Source organism: Gambusia affinis, linkage group LG06, assembly GCF_019740435.1.
Source record: "Gambusia affinis linkage group LG06, SWU_Gaff_1.0, whole genome shotgun sequence".
Classification (NCBI taxonomy): domain Eukaryota; kingdom Metazoa; phylum Chordata; class Actinopteri; order Cyprinodontiformes; family Poeciliidae; genus Gambusia; species Gambusia affinis.
This window is the reverse complement of record NC_057873.1, coordinates 14,560,266-14,577,786: the sequence shown is the minus strand read 5'-3', so window position 1 is coordinate 14,577,786 and position 17,521 is coordinate 14,560,266. Positions and strand designations below refer to the sequence as shown.

At 39.3% G+C, this 17,521-nt stretch overlaps 4 protein-coding genes across 6 annotated transcripts; 2 read left to right on the top strand and 2 right to left on the bottom strand.

The window, feature by feature from the left end:
• Nucleotides 1–364: 364 nt before the first annotated feature.
• Nucleotides 365–3,903, bottom strand: rps25 (ribosomal protein S25). The gene is made up of 5 exons (XM_044119533.1): nt 3,768–3,903; nt 2,240–2,329; nt 1,973–2,156; nt 581–679; nt 365–490 (listed from the first exon to the last, which is right to left on the bottom strand). The coding sequence occupies exons 1-4, from the start codon at nt 3,768–3,770 to the stop codon at nt 585–587; spliced, it is 372 nt and encodes a 123-aa protein (XP_043975468.1). The 5' UTR covers nt 3,771–3,903; the 3' UTR covers nt 365–490; nt 581–584.
• A 50-nt stretch (nt 3,904–3,953) lies between these two features.
• Nucleotides 3,954–6,931, top strand: trappc4 (trafficking protein particle complex subunit 4). The gene is made up of 5 exons (XM_044119532.1): nt 3,954–4,258; nt 4,340–4,514; nt 5,308–5,411; nt 6,418–6,544; nt 6,673–6,931. Exons 1-5 carry the CDS (start codon nt 4,084–4,086, stop codon nt 6,749–6,751), a joined length of 660 nt encoding a protein of 219 aa, XP_043975467.1. The 5' UTR covers nt 3,954–4,083; the 3' UTR covers nt 6,752–6,931.
• Nucleotides 6,932–7,249: 318 nt separating this feature from the next.
• Nucleotides 7,250–12,593, bottom strand: slc37a4a (solute carrier family 37 member 4a). Of its 2 annotated transcripts, none has more exons than XM_044119530.1 (10): nt 12,530–12,593; nt 11,333–11,575; nt 10,933–11,106; nt 10,604–10,836; nt 9,543–9,786; nt 9,088–9,246; nt 8,899–8,984; nt 8,420–8,533; nt 8,166–8,304; nt 7,250–7,475 (listed from the first exon to the last, which is right to left on the bottom strand). In XM_044119530.1, exons 3-10 carry the CDS (start codon nt 11,078–11,080, stop codon nt 7,309–7,311), a joined length of 1,290 nt encoding a protein of 429 aa, XP_043975465.1. In that variant the 5' UTR covers nt 11,081–11,106; nt 11,333–11,575; nt 12,530–12,593; the 3' UTR covers nt 7,250–7,308. The 2 variants fall into 2 exon arrangements, with proteins under 2 accessions (XP_043975465.1, XP_043975466.1); XM_044119531.1 differs by having other exon boundaries at nt 11,479–11,575.
• Nucleotides 12,594–12,613: 20 nt separating this feature from the next.
• On the top strand, nt 12,614–17,094 carry cfap45 (cilia and flagella associated protein 45). Of its 2 annotated transcripts, none has more exons than XM_044119528.1 (12): nt 12,614–12,707; nt 12,872–12,958; nt 13,893–13,984; nt 14,148–14,292; nt 14,378–14,548; nt 14,642–14,820; nt 15,684–15,813; nt 15,899–16,045; nt 16,143–16,256; nt 16,349–16,542; nt 16,631–16,855; nt 16,962–17,094. In XM_044119528.1, the coding sequence occupies exons 1-12, from the start codon at nt 12,705–12,707 to the stop codon at nt 17,047–17,049; spliced, it is 1,575 nt and encodes a 524-aa protein (XP_043975463.1). In that variant the 5' UTR covers nt 12,614–12,704; the 3' UTR covers nt 17,050–17,094. The 2 variants fall into 2 exon arrangements, with proteins under 2 accessions (XP_043975463.1, XP_043975464.1); XM_044119529.1 differs by having other exon boundaries at nt 12,656–12,707; nt 12,872–12,899.
• The last annotated feature ends 427 nt before the right edge of the window (nt 17,095–17,521 follow it).

Sequence of the window (17,521 nt, the reverse complement as noted above, 5' to 3'; positions counted from 1 at the left end):
AAAGATTTAGCAAGATAAGCAGAAGCAATAAATCCCTTGAGTCTACAGTAGATTATGCAGAAAGTTTTAAATGCTAAAAAGATACCTATTTTTAGTGATTATGATCATAATTTTGATGGTAACATTTTTTGCAATGTTATTTTTCCTACTTGTTTCATTTTGATATAATTTTTTTAAATGTTTTATCAACGCTGTCAGACTGAAGGAGCATCTCCTTCAGTTTCAGGAGATGCTGAATTGTTAGGGTTCTGCATTTAACGCTTGTCCACTCATTCATACATACAAGTATTAAGACCTGTCAGCTGCCAACTAAAAAACAAGAATAGATAAACACGTAAATGTGAGTAAATGCTTAGATGAATCAAAGATGAACCAGTGAGACCCAGGAAAACAAATCTAGTTAAAGAAACACAGACAAACTCGTTTTGTCTTTACAATTTTATTACACTTTTCATTACAAACAGCTCGCAGGAAACACACACAGGAGAACCTGCAAAAGGAAAAAAGAAGGTAGGTTAGAATAGAAACCAAAACACACTATATGGTGAGATGTGTGGAGAAGTCCAGTCTCCTGCTGTACCTGGTTATGCCTTCTCTGCTGCTGCCTCCTCATCTCCACCCTTGGTGTTACGTGTGTAAATCAGCTGAGCTCTGTGTTTGGACACCAGTTTGATCATGCCTGCAAGACAAAACAGGGCTAACTTCAGATCATCCTTTTTATAGCCCTGTGTAGTCAACTCACAATGAAGTATGAAAATGTCAGAGTAACAGTAGGAACAGCTGACACATTCAAATAAAACACAGGCTGCTGCTCCATCAGTCAGCCTGACCCTGAAGTTTGAAGGTGTCAGATTTAATTGACTCATAAAGCTGTTCATAGCAGGTGTCTGCAGGTCAGTGCGACCACTATTTCTCTCTGGCTGTAAAAAGCTAAACATGCTTGTCATTAAAAGACAGACAGACAGATGTACAGTCAAAGACGCAAGCTGATATACCAGTTATAGCTGCAGGTCTCACAAGAGAAGTAAAAACTATTAGGAACAAAAAGTAAGACATGACAACCATTAATAGTTCTAAAGTCACCTTTCCTGTGTAAAACCTTCTTCCATCAAGCATTTTATATTTTAAAAGGTAAAAACGACTCAGAGGGAATAAATGTGATTTGAAACTGGAAGAATGAAATATGATAGACATGACAGCTGATGAGAAGCACTGATGACTGCTCACTTATTGTCTGACTTGTCAACTTGAATGAATTTTTATTGTCTCAGTAAATTTCATTTTGTGCCATCTTTGTCTCTGTGCTTCACATTAAGGACATAAATCCTGAGTGAGCGTTCCCTGATGGTGAACGGGTATCCAACTCACCAACATTCACAATGAGGTTTCTGCAAGTTACATTTTAGACCTTTCATGCTCTTAATACTGAAGTACAAAACCAACGAGAAATACAAAAAGTTGACCTAATTACTCCAAAAATCATATTAAACTTGCTTACATCTGTAACACAGATGTAATCATCACCGTAACTTGGTATTTTGACTCTGATGTGACTACAGTACTTTAAGCTGACCAATGTCATTGTTTTGTAAAAATCACATCAGACTTCTACAGCACTTCTCAAAGTTGGTTCACAATGAAAAGAAATGACAGTGGAAGAACACATCAACACATTTCAGAAAAAATTAAATATCATTTCGTGGAAACTTTGCACATATTTAAGATATTTTAAGGCCTAAAATTGACTTGGGGCTTTTAAAGGTCACTTTTGTTATAACAAGTTTGTAGATGCTATAACACCTTCTACAAACTGACTAATTCCAGTATCCATATTCTGTTACGTTTCCCAATTAAAATAGGACTAATTAACAAATAGTCAAGCATATTTAAACTATCTACATCCACTTTAGATGACTTCCTGCTCATCCCAAATGGACCAGCATAGTGGCCAGAGCTGGATGGTGGGGTGTACCTTTGGCGAGCAGCTCCTGGAGGGCATTCCTGGCCAGAGAGCCACGGATCTTCAGCCTTTCCGACACAACGGCGGGGGTGATGAGTTTGTAGTTGGGAACTTCTTTGTACAACTTGTCGTAGGTTGCCTTGTCGAAGAGGACCAAGTTGTTGAGCTTGTCCCTCACTTTTCCCTTGGACCACTTCTGCTCAGTAGCAAAGGGATCGTGTTACACTCAAACATTTAGTATTTGTTTTGAGGTTCAGATAAAGGCTGACCACTGCTCACCTTCTTCTTGGCTTTGCCTCCAGACTTGTTGACTGGGTCCTTGTCCTTCTTGGACTTCCCAGTGTCCTTCTTCTTGTCCTGTTTAGGAGGCTGGAAGCAAAAAGCATCAAATTAAAATTCTTCACACAGACCTCATGCTTACCCTACACATACATGTGTGCAGAGCCCTTTGATTTGATGTTCATTATGATTATTAGGTTTAAAACAAACAAAAAAAACAACTGAGTTACGAAGCAACATCTCTGTTGATTCACATGACTAACATGAAGCAGAAGAAGAAAATGTCAATAACCAAGTAACTAACTGGTCCGGTATGAAAAGATTGCCATTAATGTTTTATCTGTTTGTCCTAAATCTGACAATCTTTAAGTAATAATTTATAATACAGTCAATGTTTAGGTAATTGGAACACAAAGCAGATCTCAAACTCAGTTAATTCTATACAGAAACAGAGAAGCAACCCCAACAGAAACCCCCGAGGTAAAAAAAAATACCAGCCACCATCACAAAAAAAACCCCCCAGACACAGAAGCAATGGGATCTGGATAAGATTTTAAATGGATTTAGTCACAATATTAAGCCTTGTAACATGATGAAATATAGCATAAACTTTGAAAACACTTGTAAGTTCACTTATTCAGGGTTATTTTTTACAAAGAGAATCATTTATTTGTACACATATCTAACAAGTGTGAAGACTAATGAATAATCTTACAATGTAAATCTTAATCTTGACAAAATCCCTAGGCGGTTAATTTTGTTTTGCAACTGGATTTTAAAAACCAATTCAGCGGTCAGTGCGATAGGATAGACATTGATTTTTGACAAAGAAAGGCAATTGTACAAACATTTTTTTGCTGACCAAACGTTCAAATTTAAAGTCAGTAGGAAGATAGTTTTACATGTAAAGAAAGACATCACACCATAAATCAACTATAAACTTAAATAAACAAAAAAAATCATTTCTTGACACAATGCAGAAGCTTGTTAATAAGCACTCGACTTAAATCAGGTCTAAGAAAGCAAAAGAAAAAAAAAGTGGCATCTTATTAGTCTAGAAATGTGTCAAACTATCTTTATCAAAAATTGTGAAGAATATTGATGACTTGAAGCAGAAATACGGTGGGTCACACAATCTGGTGTCACGGCCTTGTCTTCCAATGGTTACCCAAATACAAATGTTGTCGTTTTGTACTCTTATGTCTCTTAACAATGATTTAACTAGGGCTCGTAATAATTTATTACTTTTATTATTTCAATAAGCGATATGACTGGCGTAAATATCTTAGATAGCTTTCTGTCGGCTCCGCGCAGATGAAAGCGTGGTGGATCTAGCAAACCAGCTAGCATCCTTCACAGTACGTAAACTCTTTTAAGTTATAAACATTCCCTCCTACAACTTTTATGGAATCAAATAACCTGCATTGATCCAAATGGTAATTCCGAAAAACCGGGGACTCAAACACACACAAAAAAGCCACTTAAATGTTTTATTTTCCCAAATAAAACGTGTTATCCGTAGCCTCACCATGTTTCCTCGTCAAGATGTCGGAGCGAAAGGAAGTCCGCCCGTGCAACTGTCCCTTAGACAACCCGTATGCACGGAAGTGATAGAAGGAATTCTGGGAGCCTGAGTTTTCTCAAGTTTTGTAGTCTTTTTAAAAATTTAATTTTACGGCCAGACACTGCAGTGGAGACAGAATATTAATTTCAAGATGACTGCGGACTTTTTTAAAACCTCAAATCAAGTGCAGACAAGTAGAAACACATTGCCGTAAAATAAATAGTAAAAAGGTACGCGTTAACGTCACGTGACAAGAGGGAGGAAGTCAGATCTGGCAAAGATGGTGATTTTCAGTGTTTATGTGGTGAATAAAGCTGGGGGGTTAATTTACCAGTATGACAACTACGTACCAAGAACTGAAGTGGAAAAGACCTTTAGCTACCCTTTAGACGTGGTGCTGAAACATCATGATGAAAAAGTCATCGTATCGTTTGGCCAGCGGGACGGAATTAAAGGTAATGTTAGCCTAAACCTAATGAAGCCTTCAGGTGACTTTTTAGAATAATTTGTGCCTAACTTAAGCTGTTGTCTTTCAGTTAGACACGCAGTGCTGTCCATCAATGGAGTGGACGTGCAGGGAAAAAATACAGCCGACGGAAAAGATATCCTTGAATATTTAAAGGACCCAGCAAATTATCCAGTTTCGATCCGGTTTGGACGGGCTCGCCTTAGCTCCAATGAGAAGCTGATGCTGGCGTCCATGTTTCACTCGTAAGTCACTCTGGGACTGAAAAATTGGTTGGTGCTGCCATGCAGAAGATGGTATTAATTATTAAGGAAATGAGGTGTGTTTAAACCTACTTTGTGGTAGCAGCAGGGAGGTGCAGCTCGCAGATTATAACAATTCTGATAACATGAAGTATTCCTACATTTTCCTATACTTTATGATTTTGCAACCACAAACATTGATTTATTTTATTAGAAATTTACGTGAAAGGCCTACAGAGATCTGCGGTCCCTGGGAGCCATTATCCTGCAACGTTTAGATGCATCCTTGCACCAACATACATAAATCTAATCAAATCTGGCTAATTTTCCTCCGCTGCATCTCATCATTTCTTGTGAGACCTGCTAATTAGTCATTCGTTTGATACAGGTCACCCCGGATGTAACATTGTGGCAGCATCATACTTTAGGAAGCTTCTTTAACAGAAGAAGAAGGCTGGTCAGAGTTGATCTAAATACATGAAGTATTGACTGTCCCTCTGTGTTTTTCTAAAGTTTTGTTGAATATTGATTTAATGTAATGCCTTCACTGTCTTTATCTGTAGCTTATTTTTGTCTCTTATTTTTATGTTGTGTTGTAGAAGCTTTAAAATCAAACAAAGTCGTCTGCAGTTTCATTTAACCATGAATGTGGGAAAACAAGACCTATTCTTTAAATTTAAGCTTTGTTCACTTCTTATATGTAGTCACAAAACTTCCTAGTGTCATTAATAGTTTTTTGCATTTTAAAAGTTCATTACAATTGCCTCTGATGTTAACACTTGAAATTTCTCCCTAGGTTATTTGCCATCGGTTCACAACTGTCTCCAGAAGTGGGAAGTTCAGGCATTGAGATGCTAGAAACGGATGTGTTCAAACTCCACTGCTTTCAGACTCTCACAGGTTGGCACCTCATAAAGCAGTCAACTACCATGTTAACATTATAGAGACATTATAATGTGCCACTGTAGAAATCCCCAGCAAGTTAACAGATATTGTGAAAAAAATGTGGAACAAGTGTGACTGTTTTTAAAACTGCAAACTAATTATTTTGACCTCTAAGGCAAAATGGTTTTCTTAATGGATGTTCTTTCTCTATCTGGGCGTCTCTTAAGATGATTCACTGATTCATTATGAGGTTCTGGCTCCATTGGGATTGATCACAGTGGGCTTTTTTAGGGGTCCGCCGATGAATTGGCCAGTCTTTCATCTCAGTAACATGATCTAATCTGAAAACTGTAGGAGAAGCACTTTTCCAATAGTGAAATGGTTCCATTATCATTGTCAGTTTTGTAAATTATACTTTACAGTTGGACTGTCAAACTAATTCTCATTTCAGGCTGCATCAAGATCATGAATGTTGTCAAATGTCGACTTGCGGCAGAATGTTTAGATAAAACTATCTATTAACAAACTTTTAAAATATTACAAAATTTCGCTGTGTTAAATGAGTAATTTCAAAAATTAAATAAGATTAGACATTCAAGTTATTTAGCAATATATACATAGAAACTGCTTTGACTGATCCAATAATATTTTAGTGCACAGCTGCCAGAATTGGCCTGGCACATCTGAGTTTGACGCATGTGCTTTAAAGTGTTAGGCTGACCAAAATGTTTAGGAGTTTTAAGTCTTTACTGACTTCCTGTTGCGGCACAGAGATCTGTTTCTCTTTGTCACTCTTCACAGTGACTAAGAGACTTGCAGATTTGTGTTCAGGGAGGAAAGGTGCTATTAATCCTGCCCTTCTTGAAGGCAGAATAATTAAAACATTTATTACGCATTTTTTAAAAAGCAGTAATGACCAACAAGGCTGCACAAAGACCTGTGTGTTATACCCATCAAAGCTCATTGTCTCTGCTTTTAAACTGGGTTGTTTCTCTTCGCCGTTCCATCTTTGCTCCTCCAGGGATAAAGTTTATTGTGCTGGCAGACCCTCGACAGTCTGGTATTGACACCTTGTTGAAGAAGATTTACGAGATCTACTCGGATTTTGCTCTGAAGAACCCTTTTTACTCTCTGGAAATGCCCATCAGGTATCTGGACAGTAACAGAACTGTGTCGCCTTCAGCTCAGTACTTTCATATTTTATATTTATAATGACTGTGTTGCCTGTGAGCATCAAGTGTTTTATTATGTTTTGTTTTCCTGTGTTTGGATCCAGGTGCGAACTGTTTGATCAGAATCTAAAGAGTTCGCTGGAGGTTGCAGAGAAAGCTGGAAACTTTGGAGCCGGGTCGTAAACGTCAGAGTTGACTCCTCATCACAGCATGCGTATACAAATGAAATCTCTGACTGGAATAAGAGCCTTTTTGTGTTAAATTGTTACTTCTGTCTTGAACGTTTGTCTGTTGTTTCAAATTAAAGCTGCATATACATAATGCTTTGTAAATACTTGACACAGTAAAACCTTAACACCGTAAGTATTCAGCTGTTTCTGTCTGCATGTGTTTTTAATATGAATTATTTTAGATTTAACCTCCTAGACATTGAGACTCTGCTGTGAAAATGAGTCATTATTTTACTTTAGAAGAATTTCTTGCAGTGTTGCACTTTCCATTCATGATTGGTCCTTGCAAGTTTTAAGTGTAGAGTTTGGATCTTGTTGGGGAGTGCTAGTATAGTCTTTGAATAGTAAAATCCATTTGACACATTTTATTATATGAAAAACATTTAGATTTGTTAACTTTGTGTTAAAAAAAACTCATTGTTGAAGAAACAACTAGCACAAGTAAAAAAAATCTGAGTGTCATGCACTTTAATGTCCTGTAGGGTTGATAGCAGAGGTTGAGGCATGACGTTAGTCTGCCTTCTTGGGCAAACCTCCCATCTTGGTTTGGATGTTCCGCAGCAGGAAGTATCCGACAGCGGTGACCAAGCAGGTTATCTCTGCTACCCAGAAAGCCATTTCCCAGCCGTGGTACTTGGCGACGGTGCTGAAGGGTAGGCCGGCCAGGAAGCCGCCAACTAAAGGGGAAAAACAAAGGATGAATACGAAACCCGTCATGTTAAGATATCTTTTATTTAATGGTGAAATGTAGTTCAGCTATTATACTAGAAATAGAAAAAGAAGCAATCAATCTTCAGAGTACTGTAAAGGAAATTTGAGCTAATAAACTACTAAGTAGTGCCTACTTGTTAGCTGAATAGTAAAAAAATACATGCTTTGCAAAATAAGAAGAAATATCTCCTATGTGTGTAGTGCATTTGTATTCAGCCGTCTGAAGTTCATACTTAGCAATACCACCTTTTGATATGATTGCAGCGGCAAGTCTATGGGAGCATACCTAACAACTCTGCATGTGTGGGAGACAGGAATGTTTGAGAAATTTTCCCAGAGAATTCGCTCAAGCTTAGTCAGGCATTCCCACAGTAGTGAAATTATATCTGACTATGTTAGTTAAATTTGTGTTTCTTCTACTGACATGTTATGTAGTTTATATAAACTCCATAATGCAGGGGAGCTATAAGCTCTATCTAAAGGAATGAACTTCAGCTAAACCTGTGAAAGAATCTAGTGCCTGTAAATGGGTTACTGTGCAACTAGATCGTGTAGTTTAGATGGAATCTAGAGTCACCGAAGATGAACAACACCCATTTTAGTTAGTGAAGTAATATTCAACAGTATAGATAGATAGCAAAACATTGTACACTTACTATTCGCCATCAGACCAACTATGGCATGAGATGTCCCACAGTAGTTGGGAGGAGCAGTTTCATTGGCTAATATTCCAAACAATGCTATTGGTCCATATGAAGAGAAGCCAAAAGCAGAGCCCAAGCTCAGTATCCAAAGCTGAAGGTACAAAGAGATGAAATCATGATGGACGACTGTCCAGCCTCCGTTGTGGATTATTACAATCGTTAAAGGCTTACAGTCATTAAGTTCTATCTATTAGGATCTTTGTTACCTTTGAGCTGTCAGCAGTTACTGTGACCCTGAACAGATACATGGACACAGACATTCCAGCCATCATGCAGATCAGGATGAAGTGACGAGGATTGCCGTAGATTCTAAGTCCTTGCTACATAAAACAGAGGCAAATTGCAAAATATTAAGAAGGAATATGTAAAACATGCTAATTTTAATACGTTTGTGTTTTAGTTCACAGTATTATTCATTCATACTTTTTAGCTATTGATTCATCACGCATCGCTCATCAATATGATCGTAAAAGAGTGATGCCATCTTATTTAAATGTGTGCTATTTAGTAAACAATAAAATCATAAGCTGATTTAATTCGTAACAAATATTTGCACTTGTTCTGGCCTGGTGTGTGTGTGTCCATATTTTCTCTTCTGAAGGTTTAAATAAACTGGGCAGCTGGTAAAAAGCAAAATTTTTTACCATGTTTTCCGCAGAAGAGGATATAATTCAGTCAGCCTTACTTTGGCGACAGCCTTGTCAGAGATGTAACCTGCTGCCAGACTGCCCAACAAGCCTCCAACCTCCAGGGCACTCATGTATGAACTACCTGTGAAGAAGAAAACTGATTGACCAGCCGTCATACGCCAAACTCTCAGCCCATTTCTCCACAGACCCTGAAGGTATCTGTGTGCCCTATCCATCTTCAGTACCCATCAGCGTGGACTGGCCCTTGTCTTGGATGAGGAACAACTGCCCCCAGTCGGTGTAGGCTGTCTTCACCCCGAACACCACCAGGTAGGACACGGACAGCAGCCACAGGTAGGGCGACAGCAGGAACTCTGAGAGGGTGCTGTCATGTACGGAGGCGCCTGAGCAGAAAGGTAAGTGGATAAAACAGACTACTTGGTACGACGATGCACCCAGAGATCGTCACCAACGAGACTCATACAGGAACAGAAACACCTCTTAACATCACACAGTGTTTTCATTGAGCCTGTGAAGGAATAAAGTCCACTTACACACCGACCTTTAGTCACAGCACTACAAACACACATAACAGACCCATCCGGCACAACAGACAGACATTATCTGAGACAAGCCTGTGATGAAACAATGGAATCTGTCTGAAACTTGACGCTAAATGCTTACTCAGCATCAGTCTCACCTCTTTTGCCTTTTTTGGTTGTCGCCTCTATGTTAGGCAGCCCCACGTCCTTGGGCTCATTCTTGATCACCAGCAGGCAAACAAAGGAGACAGCCAGGCAGACCATCCCAGAGAATGACAAAATGGTCCTCCAGCTGTAAGTCTGAGCCAGGACTGTGGCGATGATGGGGCCCAAGCTGCCTGCCAGATTCATACTGCAGGAGAGAATAGCCCACCACGTCCCGAACTGAGAGGGCTCAAACCACTGAAACAACCAGAGCATCAGGAGGATGTGACAATAAGAAATGAATGGTGACATCTACTGAACAAGTACACAAACCTACACAGTACTCTGGCTCCCCTGGAATAGACAAAGTATTTTATATTTATGAGCAAGCAGTATGGTAAAGGAGGCAAAACAAATCTCAAAGTTTGATTGTTAAAGAACTGCAAAAAAATGTGCCACCTCTGTACCAAACAGTCATAACAACTTGACTTTATCTCAGATGGTTATTTGGGAGCAGTAAGAGGGGGAGGGGGGCTTTCCTTTTCCACCATCACCAGTGCAAATGTGAAGTTTGCAAAACTCTACAGACTCGTTATCTCAAATTGTTGTTACACATTTTTGACTCTCTGATTTAATATTTCTCTTATTCCAATGATTGTAAACCAGTAGTTACTACCTAAACCGTATAATGAATGCTTCTACTTCTGCCAGTCACTTTTTGCTTGACCGCTATTAAATATAGGCAGTAGTAATGCTACTGCCTATGAGATGTTAATTATTAGTTCTCATGGTTCCCAAACTGTAGTTCAGGTGAGCAGAGTTTTAAAGCACAGCACTTTAAGTTAATATTGCACGCAGGGAGTTCTTTGCGATGACACTTTTCCACACATTGATCTCGGGATTCATTGTGGAGTTTCAGCACCACCTCTTCAATATGTGTCTTTTTAATCATATTACTATAACATGTCATATCGTTGATTAATGTTATGCATAGTAGTATTATCATGGTGGTTAAATAAACATCACCAGGAATTCAAATGTGATTGTTTTGATTTGCAGGGATGCTGCTGAGTACCTTACGGAGCACTCTGCCGCATGGAGGCCAGCCCAGGCCCTGCCCCAGGCCGTTAAGAAACCACAGAACCGAGAACACGGCCACAGTCGAGGACCAGGAGAAGACCACATTGATGCTTCCCACCACGAACAAACCGATGGAGAAGAGCCAGCGAGCGCTGATCTGGTCCGAAAGCACGCCACTGATGAACTTACTGATAGCATAGGCCAAGGACTGACTGCTGGTGATCATGCCTGAACAGAGAAACACAGAGCAGCAGCTTTAAATGGTCTTAACAAATATCCTCCAAAAGCAACAAGGTTGTGACATAAAATCAAAGAGACTCATACCCAGATCATCTTTGTCCAGCTTAATTTCTTGCATTACAGATGGCATCACAAAGGAGAAAGTCTTTCTATTAAAGTAATACAGCGTGTAGCCCACAAACATGGCCAGGAATATTGTGGCTCTGTAGTATCCATAACTTGCTGTAGCCATGGCTGCAGTTTCAGTCCTTGCAGAATCTGAGAAAAACAGAGAGGATCCTAAGAGGGAACCAAGCAGCTGCCTATCACAGACCTGCGCTGCCTGTGACAGTGAACTTTGCTTGGGGATCCAGGGTGCAGGAGCAGCTGCTTCCACCAGGAGCTGTTTGCAATCAGTGCGGCGAGGTTAATGGTCAACTTCTCTATCCTGAGGCTGATTGAATCTGGGCTGTCGCCCTGTGTGCTGTTCGGGCCAGAAAACCACCTGATGAGAAGTCAGGTCCTCCACTGCCGAGCCAAGTCCTTTCAGGAAACCCCTAGTGACACTGCTGTCCTTGTCCCTTTGATGCTGTCCGTCCATGTGATGGTGTTATTGAAGGAGTCCTCTGACCCGTGTGTGTAATAATTTACCAGAGTCCAGTAGTTCCACAGCAGCAGGAGGAGGCTCCCATCCATGTGAGGGTCTGTTTTTCCCTGGGAATCATCAGTCCAGATCCAATGAGACATGCTGAAGATATAAGTTAAAATTCAGTTTAACTCCATTTTCTTGTAATCACTACAATTTTCATTAAAAAGGCTCTACTTGTTCGAAATGACTTTAAATGGCATAAAAACGAATCTTTTTGGGGACCCGGTTTGCTATAAATAAAACTTAGGGTTAGAAAAGTTAACTAAATCACTTTTTCCTAGTTTGTTCACATCGTGTTGCAAAAAGCTGAAACGTGCAGTTTCCGCATCATGTGGGTCAAATGGCGCCGCCCAGCGCCTGAGAGCCAATACAACGATAGCATTGGCTCTAGTGGGGGAATGTATATAATCTGTATTGCTATTATTATTGTGTGATTTTTTTTTATTTATTTGTGTTATTTTGCCAGTAAAGCGTTATCTATACAAACACCATAAACCACGGAACTGCCTTTATAGTAGCCAGTAGGTGGCGACAAAAACAATCAAATCATAAAATTATCAACTGATGTTTTAGCAGACGCTCATATTTTGTGAAATCTCACACTAGTTTCCAGTTTTGATCAGCACAGTTTGAGGCAGTGTTCTGTAATTCTATATAAAAGAAAATCTATCATCCTTCCCAATGTTTACATTTAAAATAGTTGCAGTGAACTGCTTCCCGTTTCTTCTAAGTAAAATTCAGCTCTTGATTTCCTAAAATGTCAGTATACAGAATCTAGTTGCTGTTTATTTTTCCAGTGTAATTCACACAAATACTTTGTGTAACAAAATGTTCACACTGCGAGAATATTTTATTTCTTCGGATTCAGTGTCGTGGCGATGAATGTGTGATGAAATACACAACGTCTGGCTTTGTATGAATAACAAACTCATAAACAACAGCATTTATAGTAATAATAATAACTGAAACTCGATAAGACTTGTAAAGTCAGTTTGAAATCGTTTCAATCCAAACAACAAGGAATATATTTTTAGGGAAAAAAGGATTCCTGACCGTCAAGAGTGACAGCATCTCAGAAAAGTTCACGTCCGGTACTTTGCTCCTCCCCTTTTTCTACCGCGTTTTATTTCTATAGCAACCGACAACAAACCTGTCGAAACTTATCTAAAAGGTTGTTTATTAGATATGGAGGCTGCTTAGAAAAGACAGAAGATAAGCTCTCTACACTATGGTAAGTTCTGCAACGACATTAATGTTAGTTTCCTCTTAATTTGCTTCCCTTACATTTTAGGCTACATGAGTGACCGAGTTCCTCTTATCTCCATAAGTAACGCCAATCCTTATATGTTTTGTTTGTTTGTTTGTTTTTCTTGGCGTTATTGTTGATCCCTCCAGAAACCCGCGTCCATCTCCAGAACTTCTGGCAGGTACCGCAAGTTGGCCGGCACATCCAGTGTGGATGAAGAACTGTTTGACAAACCGGTGAGGGTCACATTGATCTACCGAAGGTCAAACTATCACTTGATTTGGAATTTTACATTTCAAATTATTTTTAACCCATTCAATGAGATATTCGAATAGTTTAAAAATATTCATTGGCCTCAACAATACCATGCAAGAATGCATTGCAGTCTTTTCTTTTTAAATGATACAATGAAGGAATCACGGTTTGAATGTTTTAATAGGAGAAAAAGACAAGAATGCTAACATTTTGCCCATCAGAGACAGAACAAGATTGATTTCTGTTTCTCAGTAGTAAATATGGACAATCAAATACATGCTTGCAAGCATAAATATTATTAAATATTTCATATCCCATCCCCAGGCCAGGTTTTCCTGGGATCATAATAAATTGTGGTTTTCTTTGAGGGATTATCTTCTGATGTTGGTCAATTCATTTGTTTAAATTACAGACTATGCACAATGGAAGAGAGAAAAAAAAAGGTGTAGAATGTTTTTTTGTTTAGTTTGTAATTGTTTGGAATCTAACTACTAAAAAAAAAAGTTTATCCCCATGTGTGTTTTTTTAAACTCATCAAGATATCAGCTGATCCATTCATAGGTTAAAATTATAGGAAAGTCTTGGTGAGTCTAATGCATGGTGAGATGGCAAATCAGATTTTCCGGGTGATTGAACTGCCTGTCAAAAACAGATTACTTGAGGGTTGATGCCTGGTTGATCAATTACATCTAAACTTGGTTGTGACATTTGAAAAATATATTTTTAAACAAAAACAGAATCCGGGTGATTTCCAGATGCCTGCATTCTGTTTCTATGTGTTTTAAAAAGCAATTCCCCCACCCTTTTTCAAAATAAAACCATATCTAGAAAGGTTGAGGGATCCAATTCCTGTGTAGTTTTATGAGCTGCTGCTACTGAATATTTGTTTGTTGGTTTTCACATTCTAATATCCAGAACAACAGCGAATCAATGGGAGAACCAACCAAGGCGAAGAAAGAGCAAAGGATCCTCCAGATCATCTCCAAAGACTTAATCCGGACTCTCAGGTCAGGTCTTGAAAAGTCTCTTTTAAATTTTCAAGTGTTCATGTTTAGTATTGCAGGTGAAGCCACGAAAGACGACACCTGATGGATGGCTTTGGAAGACTGACGCTGTAGTGACATGCATAATCCACACAATATTTCACACAAATTTCCACAATGCTTGCAGAGTTCCACGGATAGAACGTATAGAAGATACCATTGCCCTTCCGTCATCTGGGATTAGAGGGATCATCTCAAAAGCTCGTATTGGTATCAATGAGGAGAGAGTAGCTTTAAAACAAGCTTATGATAAAGAAAAGGAGGCAAAAATGGTAACAAATATCAGTTTCATTTAAAAAAATGACGCTTCAGTTTAAGGTTAGAACTTTAATGTTTTCCTATCTGGTTCCGATCTAGAAAGCTGCTGAAGAGAGAAAGAATCAACTCTTGGAGATAGACCAATCTCAAAAAGAACACCCAGAATTAACAGAAGTGGAGCAAGATGCCCTGAAGCGTTCGAAGCGGATAGTCAATCGGGCCTACGACCTGCAGATGGAGGAAGAGCAGGAGATTAAATCACTCAATAAAGTAGGAAGCCATAGACTCATTACAGACGTCACAAGTTAAATAAAGTGAAAGCCTTCTGGTTGACATCAGTACTTCTGTTTGTGCCCTGTACAGTTGATCCTGTGTGCCAAGGCTCAAGCCACATGGGACGAGCAGCTTGTGGAGAAGAAAGAGATCAAGGACCTGATGGACGAAGAGGAGAGACGTCTGGACATTATGATGGAGGTGGAGCGACGCAGAGGTTTAGCGGATATGAAGATGATAGAGGACCTTCACAAAAAGCAGAGAATGGAGTAAAACAGAAAACACACACACCCACACACACACACACACACACACCCACAGACCATTCCTTTTTTGTCTTTTTACTCAGCAATAGAAACAGTACCTTGTAAAAATATTCACTCTTATGTTTTTCATGTAAAAACCACAAACTTCAATGTACTCTATCGGACTATTGAGATAGATCAACAGAAAGTAAGGCATAGGTGAGATTTAAAGATATTCCATGTAAAGAAACCGACCAAACTGAAGAAAGGGGGTCAGATGATGCAAAAACTTAATGCTTTGGACAATCAAATACAATTGAAGATAAATAAAGGTAAAGATTAAACTATTTTGCTGCAGCGATCAGTGAGTTTTAAATGCATGGTTGCAATATTGTGTTTGATTATGAACTTGGAATATTTTATTTTAAAAATTTTTTTTTAAGTCTGCTTGGAATTCTGACTTCAGAATCAGATTTATTTGTTTAAAACAAATAAGTTTGTGTATGCAAACAAAGAATTTGACTTTGATTCCACTTTGCATTTAATGAGGACCTTAAAGAAAAACTATGCAAATGGGCATTTTTTGAAAATAGTGTTTTACAACAGGGTTGAACTGGTGCAACTATGAGTAACAGCTTTTATGATGAGGATATATTTATAGTCAATATATTTATAATATATTTATAAGCGTTGGTTTGACTAAAAAAAAAAAAAAGGAGTTAAATTGGTGTGAAAACTTTTGCAAGGTACTCCATTCATATAAAAAATTGTTAAAACTAAATTCATATTTTGACCACGTTACATTTTTTTTTCATATCAGTGAGAGAACAATCATATGACAAAGTTTGATCTGCCAAAACGTCTAATCCTCGTGTTTAACATTTTAGAGGGAAGGACCAGATTTACGGCCAGATCCAAGAGCGAATGGAGGAAAAACTAAATGATAACATGCTGAAAGAGCTTGAGAAAGAACAGGTCCATAGGGACCAGGAGAGAATGAACCGGGAATATCTCGAGGTGCTGATATAAGACAGAGGTACACCTTACTGAAGCATGCAAAGCTTGGGCAAATTATGCAACCACTATGCACATTGTCTTCCAGGCCATGGAGAGGAAGAGGAAGGAGCAGCAGCAACTTCAGGAAGAGATCATGCGCATCAATGCGGACGTTATGCGGGCCAAGGAGAAGAGGCTGGAAGAGGAGAAGATGGCCAATACCAGAGCTATGGATTACCTGAAACAGAAAATGGTCAAAAGGAAACAATTTTGATATATATTTATCCATTGGCCAGGTATATCTTTTCACACGGCATGTGCTTCGCTCTGCACCGATGTTTTCATGACAGGAGCGGGAGGAAGAATTTGAAGCAGAGCAAGAACGAATCAAGAAGGAGAAAGAGAAGGAGATAACTCGGCTGAGGGCCCTGCAGCAACGGGCAAAAGATTACAAGGCTGAGCAGGTAAGTTAGGGACCAATGTGGGATCTGCTCACTGTGATCCCACATCGGGATCTGCTCACTTCAAAGCATACTTGTTGTTTTGAATTGGAAAGGACGCGATCCGCGCTAAGAGGAGCCAGGACATCAGTGACAGAAAATGGAGGATGCAGCAGAAAGAGCTGGCTGAAAAGAAAGCCAGAGACGAAGCCAATCTGAAGGCGTCTCGCCTGGAGCAGGTTAAAAACAAGGAGTACTGCATGATGTTGGAGGCCAACCGGGAGAAGGCTGACATGGAGAGGGTGTTGAAGTGCGTGCACTGATCTTTTTTTTCTTCTTTATTTAGCCAAAAGTACTTTTGAAATGTTTCTCACTTGTTGCTACGCTTCTTTTCACAGGACTCAAATGGAACTAATAGCCAAGGAGAAGGAGGTGGAGCAGAAACATAATGAGGAAGCGCAGCGTCACGCAGCGAGCCTTCGCCAGCAGGTGAAGGAACAGGAGCTCCTTGCTGCAGAAAAGCGCAGAGAAAGGCTCAAGGAGGCCGATCGGATGTTTGAAGAAGACCGGCAGAGAAATCTGCGCCTCCTTGAAGTCAAAGAACGAAAACTCCAGGAGCTCAAGTGAGTTCGTCTTGGACACGGTTTTCTCTCATATGCATTGCTTCTCTGTCTGCGAGTCAAATGCGTTTCCAATGACTAAACCCGACGTTCCCGTTATTGTGTGCAGGGCTACAGGGATCCCTGAAAAGTATTGCATACAGGTGGAACGAAAGTCCCGGAAAATAATAACGGATCCAAGAACTGTGAAGGCCTGAGGCTCATCCAGTCATTTCAGAACAAATAAAGAATTTTGATTATTATTTATGAACAAGACTTATTGCAATATATAAATATATACGAGTGTGAAGTAGAAATTATTCATTATTTAGAAATTTGTTTCAGCCTGTGCAGCTGCTTCTTAAATGCAAATTTCATGGAAACGTTTCATTTATTTCTGTCAGTTTTCATTCAACAAGCATATAGATTCATAACGCAGATATATTTTGTATTGATTCTAATAAGTATGGCTTACCGCAAATGAAAATTCCAAATCCAGTTCGCCGCCCCCCCACCTAAAAAAGAAGTTATTTCCTCCACTAGCAGGATAAGCCCCTGAAGATCAGTGGAAGGAAAAACTGTGGAAGAATTTTGAAACAGAGACTATTCAAAAGATTGTGGGAGATTCAGAGGTGGTGAACAATGGTATCACCATTCTTGTACTGGCCACACAACTTTAACTAAACGTTG